The 13467-nt window shown below is 36.3% G+C and overlaps 1 protein-coding gene across 2 annotated transcripts in view; it reads left to right on the top strand.

Annotated features, from left to right (window-relative positions):
- Positions 1-13467, top strand: part of LOC141284747 (ras-related protein Rab-4B) — a 32820-nt gene that overhangs the window by 13645 nt on the left and 5708 nt on the right. The window contains exons 2-7 of one of the 2 annotated variants that reach the window (XM_073817759.1): positions 781-861; positions 3850-3964; positions 4064-4126; positions 8319-8473; positions 8922-9017; positions 9683-9860. In XM_073817759.1, coding sequence (XP_073673860.1) covers positions 781-861; positions 3850-3964; positions 4064-4126; positions 8319-8473; positions 8922-9017; positions 9683-9798 — 626 coding nt within the window. In that variant the 3' untranslated portion in view covers positions 9799-9860. Of the gene's footprint in view, positions 1-780; positions 862-3849; positions 3965-4042; positions 4127-8318; positions 8474-8921; positions 9018-9682; positions 9861-13467 lie in introns of both variants that reach the window. The other variant, XM_073817758.1, reaches the window with a different exon arrangement.

The following is a 13467-nucleotide window of genomic DNA, read 5'->3' as shown; positions in this document are numbered from 1 at the left end:
AGGGTTTTTATCTAGCAATTCAGACTTTATAACTCACAATTGCGAGTTTATATCTCTCAATTCTGAGAAAAAAAGTCAGAATTGCGAGTTTGTATTATGCATTTCTAACAAAAAAGTCAGAATGGTGAGATAAAGTCGCAAACTTGAAGAAAAACCTCTTTTATTATATAACTTTCTATTCAGAATCTTGAAAAAAAGTAGCACAGTTTCCACAAAAATATTAACCACCACAAATTGATAATAATCAGAAATGTATCTTGAGCAGCAAATCAGCATATTAGAATGATTTCTGAGGGATCATGTGACAAAGACTAGAATAATAATGCTGGTATTTTAAATTCTGATAATATTTCACTTTTGTATTAGATGTGTATTATGTGTTACTGTTTGTACTGTATTTGTTCAAATAAACAGGCTTGGTGAGAATAAGAGACTTTTCCAAAAAAAAAATTATATTTTTACTTACTTTCAATTTGTTATGAAAGTAAATAAAATCTTAAATAAAATCTCAGGCCTGCCACACGATAGAAAATATGAGCAATCTGCAGTTTAATGGATGTTTAGTCGGTTACTTGGCAACTCTTTTTGGCAGAACATTACATTTCAAGATGGGTTTAATTGTTCAAACAAAACACTCTTCAATTTGATGGACATAAGAATGAAGATCTGTATTTCATGATGAAACGAAGGATGGCCCAGCGACATCCAAACATCCCTTTAAACATGTTCTCTGTGCATGATATTGATTCTCTTTCTTTTTTCTCTCCCTCTTGGTTTCAGATTTCCTGTTTAAGTTCCTGGTGATTGGCAGCGCTGGGACTGGGAAATCATGCCTCCTTCATCAGTTCATAGAGAACAAGTGTAAGCCCATATTAATGTCTCGGTCTCACAAAGACTTGAATTAAAACATGACCTTTAATTCTCAAAGCCTTCAGCAGAGAGAAAGAGGGGGGCCTTGAATGTTAATTCTTTGTGAAACTAGCTTTACATGCTTTTAAAGCATGAATAAAGGCATGTTAACCAATGAATGGAAATCATGTTGTCACAAAGCTTAGAAAATTCAATGTCAATCTCAGTTTATATAGAAAATAAAGAAAAGGGACTTAATTGCTTGAAATTATGTCTTTGCCATTAAATGGATGTTGAATAACACTACCTTTAGAAATTCGCTTTAAATGGTATAATATGAAAACTGAAGGGGTCATATAAAACAAATACATTTTATGTGATATTTTGAAGTAAAATATTTAATTGTGCATGCTTATGTTGTTACTTTGGTTCACCCTGTAAGCTTAAACACACAAAAACACAATGTTCAGACTCTGAAATGTAGTCAGTTGCACACAACTTTTTGGCACTTGCTCTCACAGTGTGAGCTTAATACATTTTTTTGGAAATTCGTTTGAGTCACCGGTACACAAATATTTTTGACAGACAATTTTTAGAGTAATTTGATGTGATACTATTATTAGTGCTATTTCTAATAAACTCACAAAACAAAGAAACAAACAAAAACAGCAGCACAATTTTTTCAGACTGTCATTTCAGTCTAATCTTAAGAGAGCAGGATTGTTTTGTGAACCCATCACAATGTACAGACTTTTTAAAGAGGATATTATTAAAGGATGGGGGCGAGTAATATGTATTTGACCCGACAGCAAACCTACGATACATGAATAAAGTGTTGTATCGTATTTAACATAGAAAAACTGTGCATTTTTCCAAAAGAAAATTGTCAATAAAAAATTTGACAAAAAAAAAATTGTTTTGATACCTAAAACTGGCATCCAGGATTATTGTCGTTAATTTAAAACCTAAAAAAAGAATAGTGTTAATTGAAATAAAGCAGAAATAAAATATAAACTTTAAAACTTAAATAAAATTAAAAATGAGAAATGTTGCCTGGGCAAAAGTTAAAACTCTAACCCCCAGTTTCACAGACAAGACTCAAGCCTAGTCCTAGACTAAAATGTAAATCTGAGCTGTTTCAACTGAAATAAAATTGCACTGATTGATCTTAAAATATATCAGTGCCTTTGTTTTGTCTCAAGATGCACACCAGTAATGTTTTTTTCTAAGCATGTTTATAAAAATGACTTAAATGTCCTAATTGAATTATGGTCTAATCCTGGCTTAGTCTAAGCCCTGTCTGTGAAACCGGGCCTAAAATTACTAACTTAAAATGATTTATAATGATTCATTATATTGAAAGTGTTACCTTAAAGAACTTTTATTTTATTTTTTTGGTTTAACTAAAAAAAAATCCATTTGTTGTATTTAGTTTGATTTATAGATGCTAAATAACGTTTTTTTGATTTGACTTAATTTACAGTCGAGGTGAAAATCTGCAAAATGTTAATTAATTTACCAAAATAAGAGGGATCATACAAAACACTGTTCAAAAGTTTACATACACTTGGTTCTGGTTTACATACTTGTGTTGTTACCTGGATGATCCATAGTTGTTTTTTTGTTTAGTGATAGTTGTTCATGAGTTCCTTGTTTGTCTTGAACAGTTAAACTGCCTGCTGTTCTTCAGATAAATCCTTCAAGCCTCATTATTTTGTTGTTGTTTTTTTTTCAGCATTTTTGTGTTTGAACTGTTTCCAACAGTGACTGTATGAGATCCATCTTTTCACACTGAGGACAACTGAGGGACTCATGCAACTTATACAGAAGGTTCAAATGCTCACTGATGCTCCAGAAGGAAACATGATGCATTAAGAGCCGGGGATGTAAACTTTTGAAGAGTGAAGATGTGTACATTTTTCTTATTTTGCCTAAATACCATATTTTTTTCATTTAGTACTGCCCTTCAGAAGCTACAGAAGATCATTACATGTTTCCAGAAGACAAAATAAGTTAAATTTACCCTGATCTTCAAATTCAGTTTTCACTCCCCATCTCTTAATGCATAATGTTTCCTTCTGAAGCATCAGTGAATGTTTAACCTTCAGTAATAGCTGCATATGAGTCTCTCAGTTGTCCTCAGTGTGAAAAGATGGATCTCAAAATCATACAGTCATTGTTGGAAAGGGTTCAAATACACAAAAATGCTGAAAAACCAAAGAATTTGTGGGACCTGAAGGATTTTTTCTGAAGAACAGCAGGCAGTTTAACTGTTCAGGACAAACAAGGGACTCAAACTATCACTCAAAAAAAAAATAAACCTCAGTTGTAGATCATTCAGGTAACAACACAGTTGAGCGCATATAAACTTTTGAATGGGGTAATTTTTATAAATTCTAAAACTTTTTTGTGAAATATCTTATTCAGGTCAGTACTAAATAAAAAAAAAATAACATGCATTTCATGTGATTCCTTTTATTTTGGTAAAATAATTAACATTTTGCAGATTCTGCCAAAAAAAGTAACTTAATATTTAATATTTAAAAAAGAACAAAAACTAATAAAAATGACCAAAGCACATAACAAAAATACTAAACTTTTAAGTAAAATTAAAATGAAAACTAAAAATATAAAAAAATCATGTAGAGGCCAGTAAGAGAATTTTAACTACTTCTAACCCTTTTAATTACACAAATGTCTCATTTAAAATGTCTACAAATTGATGAAACTGATCCCAGATCAGGTAAAAACCATAGACGCTGATTCAGTGGTTCACCACTGGGTGAACCCCCAACGGCAAACCATTGATTTTTCGAAACGTTTCGAAAAAGTTATGATGTAATGAAGCCCCGTTTACTGAAATCACATGACTTTGGCAGTTAAATACACGCTGTGAACCACTGTTTCCAACCAAATTATTCACTAAAGTTTCGAAGTTTAATGAAGTAGTGCTTCGAAAGCGCCCATCACTAAACTGTTACTAAACCATCTTCTTCACAGTCAAACAGGACTCCAACCACACCATCGGTGTTGAGTTTGGCTCCAGGGTTGTCAACGTTGGCGGCAAAACAGTCAAACTGCAAATCTGGGACACGGCCGGGCAGGAGCGCTTTAGGTACTTTCCTCTGATTGGCTCGTTAGGATATCCTCACTGCTCTGCACTGACTCGCTGACACTGATTGGTTGAGGTCAGTCTCCTCTTTGTGTCTTACAGGTCAGTGACCCGCAGTTACTATCGTGGAGCAGCAGGGGCTCTTCTCGTGTACGACATCACAAGGTAAGGCCACCCGACCGCAAAGATAAATTCTGTTGTGGAATGAAAAACTGAATCTTTTAGCTGCAGGAAATGAACTAAAACAAAGGCACATGGAGAGAATGACTGCGGCGACGAATTGAATGAGCTCCAGGTTGCCATGCAGCTGTCATGGTAATAGAGACAAAGACAATGGAGTAATAAAGACTGACAGCACTGTAATAAAATGTCATCATCTGGCGAGCAGCAGCCCTCGGTCCATTAGACAGGGTGTGAGCGCAGTGAGAGAGAAACATGAACAGAGTGATGGATTGTGTGTTTGATGAGGGTCGTCCTTCTGCACTGAACTGTCATCGCACTGCAGCTGCAGACTTTACACTGAAACACATTTAGCATGCTCGCTTTCGTCTGTTGCTGTGGCCACAGGCTAATGGTTGCCCTGGAGACCGGTGACTCAAACAAAACAAGATTCCCTGAAAGCGTGACGAACGCACAGTGAGGAAATGTGAAGGACGGCATTATGAGTCATGTATTGTCTCACCGTTTCTCTAAGCACTCAAAGGTCGCCACAGACATTGACTTCTGAGAAGCGGTATTAACAGTGAAGTATGTTAAGCGTTCGCTGTTATTCGCTCACAAAGGCCGTTTCTCTGGGACGGATTATAAATGGAGGAATCGGGGTAAATATTGACTCAGAAAATTGGTAACACACTTGGCCATTCTTTCAAAGTCAACATGTAAGATAAAAAAGCTTGACTTCCTGGTATCACCCTGCACAGTTTATCTGTGTGGAATATTTGTTAAATATTTGCGTTCATAATTGTTATTAAATTGTAAATTGCAAACCTCTGAAAGCATTTTCTTTATAGACTGATATCGCTTAGGCTGCACAGGCTATGCGGAAAATGCAGAATCCGTTCATAAAAATTTAATTGACTGTATAACGCAAAATGTCACAGAAATTGCCACATTTTGGACGAGTAATTCAAAAGTAGGTCAGTACACTTAAAGGGGTCATATGATGCGGTTTCTTGTTTCCTTTGTCTTTGGAGTGTTACAAGCTGTTTGTGCATAAATATGATCTGTAAAGTTGCAAAGCTTAAATCTCAACCCCAAAGAGATTTATTATAAGTTAAGTTATAATTAAGTTAAGTCTCAGCCACACCTTCCTAAAACGGCTCGTTCAAACGCACCCCCATATGTCTGCGTCACGGCGTGGGTAGATTTGCATAACACCGCCCATATGTACAGTCGTGGCCAAAAGTTTTGAGAATTACATAAATATTGGAAATTGGAAAAGTTGCTGCTAAAGTTTTTGTAATAGCATTCTGCATATACTCCAGAATGTTATGAAGAGTGATCAGATGAATTGCATAGTCCTTCTTTGCCATGAAAATGAACTTAATCCCGAAAAAAACTTTCCACTGCATTTCATTGCTGTCATTAAAGGACCTGCTGAGATCATGTCAGTAATCGTCTTGTTAACTCAGGTGAGAATGTTGACGAGCACAAGGCTAGAGATCATTATGTCAGGCTGATTGGGTTAGAATGGCAGACTTGACATGTTAAAAGGAGGGTGATGCTTGAAATCATTGTTCTTCCATTGTTAACCATGGTGACCTGCAAAGAAACGCGTGCAGCCATCATTGCGTTGCATAAAAATGGCTTCACAGGCAAGGATATTGTGGCTACTAAGATTGCACCTAAATCAACAATTTATAGGATCATCAAGAACTTCAAGGAAAGAGGTTAAATTCTTGTTAATAAGGCTTCAGGGTGTCCCAAGAAAGTCCAGCAAGCGCCAGGATCGTCTCCTAAAGAGGATTCAGCTGCGGGATCGGAGTGCCACCAGTGCAGAGTTTGCTCAGGAATGGCAGCAGGCAGGTGTGAGCGCATCTGCACGCACAGTGAGGCCAAGACTTTTGGAAGATGGCCTGGTGTCAAGAAGGGCATCAAAGAAGCCACTTCTCTCCAAAAAAAACATCAGGGACAGATTGATCTTCTGCAAAAAGTATGGCGAATGGACTGCTGAGGACTGGGGCAAAGTCATATTCTCTGATGAAGCCTCTTTCCGATTGTTTGGGGCATCTGGAAAAAGACTTGTCCGGAGAAGAAAAGGTGTGCGCTACCATCAGTCCTGTGTCATGCCAACAGTAAAGCATCCTGAGACCATTCATGTGTGGGGTTGCTTCTCATCCAAGGGAGTGGGCTCACTCACAATTTTGCCCAAAAACACAGCCATGAATAAAGAATGGTACCAAAACACCCTCCAACAGCAACTTCTTCCAACAATCCAACATCAGTTTGGTGAAGAACAATGCATTTCCAGCACGATGGAGCACCGTGCCATAAAGCAAAAGTGATAACTAAGTGGCTTGGGGACCAAAACGTTGAAATTTTGGGTCCATGGCCTGGAAACTCCCCAGATCTTAATCCCATTGAGAACTTGTGGTCAATCCTCAAGAGGCGGGTGGACAAACAAAAACCCACTAATTCTAACAAACTCCAAGAAGTGATTATGAAAGAATGGGTTGCTATCAGTCAGGATTTGGCGCAGAAGTTGATTGAGAGCATGCCCAGTCGAATTGCAGAGGTCCTGAAAAAGAAGGGCCAACACTGCAAATACTGACTCTTTGCATAAATGTCATGTAATTGTCGATAAAAGCCTTTGAAACGTATGAAGTGCTTGTAATTATATTTCAGTACATCACAGAAACAACTGAAACAAAGATCTAAAAGCAGTTTAGCAGCAAACTTTGTGAAAACTAATATTTGTGTCATTCTCAACTTTTGGCCACGACTGTATATGGAAAGAAAGAAGGCGTAACTTTCAGCGGCTATAGTATTGTTGCATCCTCAATGTTGTGGAGATTCCAACATTGCAAGGCCAGTCTGGGCTTCTGACTCACAGCCTGTAAGTACGTTTTCAAAGGCAAGTTTTGAGCAGTGTAGAGTAGTGCTTGTTGTTTCTCGTTCTACGATCGCAAATGCAGACATGGTGTTATGTTTATGCAACGCAACAGTATGAGTCATTATAGTCAGTAGTTATGTCCCCACTGGATGCAACAAATGCCTCGTTTTAAAATGGGTTTTACTGTTTCTGTCTCAGCATGCCGAGAAACGTCATTACAACGTGATGAGGGGCATTTCCTTCACATGCTTGAGGTGTTTGGGCAATCACAATGCACCGGATAGCTGGCCAGTCAGAGAACACCTTGCTTTCCATTAACGATGAGTTTTGTAAAAATCTAAGCGTTTCAGAAAGGCCAATTAAAAAAATAATGTACATTATGTGGAAATAATGTTTTTCAACCTCAAACCGCATCACATCAAATACACAAAATAATGCTCTTTTTAGCATATGACCCGTTTAAGTCAAAACATGATATGGACTTGTGTCTGTAAATATTAAGCCACAAAATACTATTTAAATACGAATCCTGCATGTTTTGCGTGCCTCTGTGTGAATGAATGTTGTTTACTATACACATGCTGAAGCGTGCGTGACGCTCATAGTGTTTTTAGGCTCTGCTGCCTCAATATATGAGTACAGGAACATATTGACACGCTCTGAGAGTCACTTCATGAGCATTTTAAAGTTTCTTTAGAGAAAAGAAAACTATCGTCATACCATATAAACAGAAAAATGTAAAGGTCTTTACAACAACCTGTCAAAATGAAAGTTGGTTAGTTAATGTAATTTAGTTATACTACTACTAATAAAAATATTATTAAAACATTATTTTTAAGGAATATTTAACAGTAAACCTGAATGAGTTTCTTTCTTCTGTTGAACATGTTATTTTGGGGACCAGCAACTGTTTGGTTACCCACATTCTTCAAAGTCTCTTCCTTTGTGTTTAGCACAAGAAAAAAATTAATACAGGTTTGGGACAATATAAGAATGACAGATTAAATTTTTCGGTGAACTATCCCTTTAATGACAAGCTGCTGCATGTTTAGTACTATTAGTCTGCTGCTGTCACTTTAAGTCCTGCATTCATCAAATATACCGGCACACATCTGTTTTTCTCTCAGCTGTTTACTTTCACTTTAGACACAACCGACTGTGTTTATATGTAAACCTTTGTGTTTTTTGACTGTATTTGTGCAAGTTTGACAGGCTTTTTGGTATGCATGCTTCATGATTTGAAACTGTGTACTGTGAAAAGCAACATACAAATTAATTTGACTTTGTCTACATCTCTTTGTCTAGTCGGGAGACCTACAATGCTCTGACTAACTGGTTGACGGATGCACGGACACTGGCCAGCCCCAACATCGTCATCATCCTGTGCGGGAATAAGAAGGATCTAGATGCGGACCGTGAGGTCACGTTCTTAGAGGCGTCTCGTTTTGCCCAGGAGAACGGTTAGAGCTGCTCTTTAGGGATACTGCATTTGTAGCTATAGTGTAAAATGACTTCTTTTTTTTTTGCCTGTTTCTGCCTAACAGTGTGACACAACATCAATTTTCTTTTGCTTCTGGCACCTGTTTGCCATACATCTAGATAGATCTGTATTCTTGTGTGCCGGTGCAGAAAGAGCTTCTCTTCTTTTCTGTTGTTAGAGCAGCGGGGTTTTTATGAGTGGCTCATTTAAAAGCTCTTCTGTATTGGTCACAGGAGTGCTGTAGACATGGCTAAAGACCATAAGTTGGTTCTTGCTGATGATGCTCTTCACACTAAAGCACCCTCATGAAACTGACGCTTAGCGAAGCTGATAACAGGTGTCCATATGGACCTTTACAACATTAAAGCATTTGCAGTGTGAGCAGATGATTGATTTTGATGCGTTAGCCTGACTCTCTCCTCTCTCAGAGCTGATGTTTTTGGAGACGAGTGCTTTAACCGGGGAGAACGTTGAGGAAGCCTTTCTCAAATGTGCTCGCTCCATCCTCACCAAGATTGAGTCGGGTAAGAAAAAACACACTGCCAAGATATTGTGGTATTAGTTTACTGCTATTTGACAAAAAGAGCCTAAATGCTTTTGTAAAGCTTCAGTTCAACCATAATAGCGAAGGAAATAACGTTTAACACTGTAAAGCCTGACATTAAATAAAAGTAAGAAATATCACATTTTTGAAGCAATTTATTGAACCTTTAGAAACAAATGCATAATAAAATAAATTTTCAGGTGATATTTAAATGCTCCGTTTTATGATCACTAGTTCAAAGTAGTTTTTATTGTGGGGGCAATGCAATACAATGATGATTGAGAGATGAGCAAATAAATGACAAGGCCCCAGATGAATCATATTTGATATTCACAGTTTAATGTAAATAAAAAATATGATGTATGTATAATCAAGTAAACCTAAGCTGCTTAACTCCAGAAAGTGTTCATCTTGAAATATTACTTGAATAAACTTGTAAAGATTTCAGAGCAAAAACATTTTAGAATGATTCTAAAAGGCTGTTTACTTGCTAAAAAAGTATAAATGTTTAGTCAGATGACAGTAGGCATGTAGCAGGTGTGCAAAACAGGTTTTTCAGCAGTTTTGATCATGTTGATAATTTAAAAACCGTAGGAATGTATCAAATGTAATTGATTTCTTCACGTTTTCGATGTGCTCATACAGGTGAGTTGGATCCGGAGCGGATGGGTTCTGGGATCCAGTATGGCGACGCGTCCCTGCGGCAGCTCAGACAGCCCCGGGGCTCTGCTGCACAGGCCAAGCAGCAGTGCAACTGTTAGGGGCCTGGATTCCCTGACCGCTACCTGACGTCTGACCGTACACACACAACTTCCCCCCTCAGGTCAGTTCAGCACTTTCATATGACTGGGTTGTATTAGGAACTTTCTGGTCATGTTATAAAAGTTTTATATGTCTCTAATGCTACATTTATTTTCATATTTACATTTTATTTATCATTATATTATTCTAATATGCTCATTTGACACTTAAGAAACAATGCTGAAAACTGTTGTGCTGCTTGATATTTTAATGGAAACTGTGAACGTTTTCATTTTCATGAACAGAAGGTTCAAAATAACAGCATATATTTTGAGAATTTTTTTTTGTAATGTTATTTATTAAGTAATGTCATTAATGTTACTTAATTTGTGTTTTTTGTAATTGTACTGACCCTAAACCTTTTAATGACAGTATATTATCATATCATATTTATAATTATTGTAAGGTAATTGTCTGCTACTCACAGATAGTCTGTGTAAAGCAATATTGACTATGGGTTCTGAGTTTGTCACACCACAGAAAAATGTTGTAAACCATCAGTGTTGGGGAAAGTTACTTTTAAAGTAATGCAATAAAATAGCACTATTAAAAAGTGACTAATTACGTTTCTTAGTTACTTTTTTTAATGGAAAGTAATGTGTTAAGTTACTTTTGCGTTACTTTTTAAGTCTAGGCAGGCTGTTTGCTTGTTTGTACTGTAGCACATAGGAAAATAAAGTTCAACACTCTTTAGCAATAAAAAAAATGAAGCACAAATGCTAGTTTATCAGAAGTGATAAAATGCAGTGTTGGAAAAATGAGTATACCCTCCTGAAAGTGCTAAATAAAACTATAAAAATTTCTGGTGTAAGTTTAAGGCAAGTTTTGATCAACAGGTAAGTATGTTGAACCAAAACTGTTAAAGAAAAGACATTCCTTGACAATTAAAAGTGTTATATAGCCCACTAAATCAAACTACTTGAGAGAGAACTGTCAAGATATGTATTTCTAAGCAGACAAGAGGACAAGAGGAATACAAAATTATTGTTTTAAGTGTGAAAATGTAGTGAAAGTAACAGAGAAAATGGAAAAAAAATGTAGATGAAATAATTATGTCTTTACTTTAAGCTTTTATTTAGTGATGAGTGAGTTTTTGCTAGAAAAAGAGCAAAAGAAACTCTAAGAAAGTGTCTCAGAGTATGCAAATCTATAAAAAGAGTGACACTTTAATCACAGAGTAAGATGCAGTCTGCAGAAGTGACATGCATGGTTGTTTATCCACACCAGAACTACCCCACTATAGCCAAAGAACAATGAACTCATTGAACCTTTTCCAAGGCCCATATTTGCAAAATATAGACTTCCGGGAATCCATACTTTGGTCTCATGAGACCAGGGGCCGTATGTATAAAGCTTCTCAGAGTCAAATTTTAGTCTTAAGTGTTTCAAAATTCTAAGAGTGACGTAATTTTACTCTTATGTCTGGACTTAAGATAAAGAGTGATTCATAAAAGTTCTTAAGTGTTAAGACTAGGTCTCAGCTCCTAAATTATTTAAGAGAGTTGGAGAGGTCTCCTAACCTAGTTAGGAGTAACACAATGGCAGCAAAAAGGAGGACACAGACACGTATGACATATTGGAGTTATATGATGATATGGAGTTGATAAAATGATACAATCGTGACCATCAAGCATTCTTTAATGTATTTATTTTTGTAATTGACCAAGTAATAAGCATAATAACTTAATCCACTCTACAAATCAATGCTCTAGCTGCAATAATATGTTTGTTTGTTTATTTATTTTCACTGAAAAATTTGAAAGATTGTAAAAATGCAGCAAAGCACTGGTGATGACACAGTAAGCAGGGTCTTAAATATTGTGACACTAACCTCACCAAACACATCAGTGGCCAAAAGTGATGTGTGGAGGGTTTTAATGACCTCACATTTCACTTAAACCATCAAAATATGAAAAAAACACTGATCAATGTTGCTAACTGCTTTCAATTGAAAGTAGTTAAAACAGTCACACAATGTAGCTGATGAGGATGAGGACATAATGGTGAGTTCACTGATCTATATAATATAAATATATCAGTGGGAGAGTGTTGTAATCTAAATAAGGTTTAGTCTCAAAGTCTCAAAAGGGGGAAGGACGTCAACAAATCTAGTGACAAAATCACTAAACTGTCAACATTGACATTGAATACAACATAATCAGTTATTAATTTTGTGTTGGTCCTCTCTTGTTTTTGCATGTGTTCATAATTTCTTTGTAGGGCAGCAATGCCAAAAAATATGACACATTTTACTGCATTATTATCAAAAAAATAAAAGTAAAACAATTGACTCCAAGCAAATATGCAATATGCTTACAAAATCAGTAACACTTTTTTCTCTCTCTTGGCCACAACTTAAAGGCAGTTTATTGACTTTTCAACTGACCGTCAAACCATGCTGCAAAACAAGAAACTTTCTTTGAGTTCTTGGAGCTGTTCACATCATTGCTCCAACTGTAAATGAGGAGACATGGATTTCAAAGCATTAATAATAATTTGTGATAATTTTCCACAATGCAAAGCATTTGTTTAAATACACTGAAATATTAAATAGTGTCTTAATTAAATGTTTGTATTGTAGTTCCATCAAATAATTGGTGTTGTGCTGCTGTGACTCACATGAGCAGGCTCACTATTGGCTGATTCAGAGGTCAAAATTTTGTGTTTCAATCATTGTAGTCCTTAATTTACAACACTTAAATCAGAACTTAAGAATCAGTCTCAAACTTTACTGAAAGTTGCTTTTAGATTCTTTATAAAAGTCTCCTACTCTTAGAAAAAGTCCTACTTCTTACTAAGAATTTTTTGACACTTAAGTTAAAGTTTAAGACTACTCTTAAGAGCATTTCTTAGAAGTTTTATACATACGGCCCCAGGTCAATCATTTTGGCTCTAACAGCATCCAAAATGTTATGGATTTGCTAGAGGAGGAGTACAGTGAGAATTGCCTGGTTCTCACAATGACACTCAGTAAGGCTCTAATATTGGGATGCATGAGTGCTGAAGGTGTGAAGGAGTTGTGCTTTATCAACACTGTCATGAATTCACACACCACTGTGTGATGTAATACAAAAACCTGAAACTGAAGATGCAACCCTCTCCTTATTTCCTGCATTGTTGGGCTTTTAGATATTCATTCTCCCAAGTCAGAACTTAACAATCAGTCTCAAACTTTACTGAAAGTTGCTTTTAGATTCTTTATAAAAGTGTCCTACTCTTAAAGTCCTACTTCTTACTAAGAATTTTTTGACACTTAAGTCAAAGTTTACGACTACTCTTAAGAGCATTTTTTAGAAGTTTTATACATACGGCCCCAGGGCCCGTATTCACAAAACATCTTAAAGGAACACTCCACTTTTTTTGGAAATAGGCTCATTCTCCAACTCCCCCCGAATTAATAAGTTGATTTTTACCGTTTTGAAATCCATTCAGATGTTCTCCTGTTCTGGCGATATCACTTTTAGCATAGCTTAGCATAGATCATTGAATCCTATTAGACCAATAGCATCACGTTCAAAAATGACCAACGAGTTTCCATATTTGTTGTATTTAAAACTTGACTCTTCTGTAGTTATATCGTGTACTAAGACCGGTGGAAATGCAAAGCTGCGAGTTTCTAGGCTGATACG

Source organism: Garra rufa, chromosome 14 (genome assembly GCF_049309525.1).
Source record: "Garra rufa chromosome 14, GarRuf1.0, whole genome shotgun sequence".
Taxonomy (NCBI): Eukaryota; Metazoa; Chordata; class Actinopteri; order Cypriniformes; family Cyprinidae; genus Garra; species Garra rufa.
Note: the sequence above shows the minus strand (reverse complement) of the source record. Positions and strands in the feature narration are given on the sequence as shown.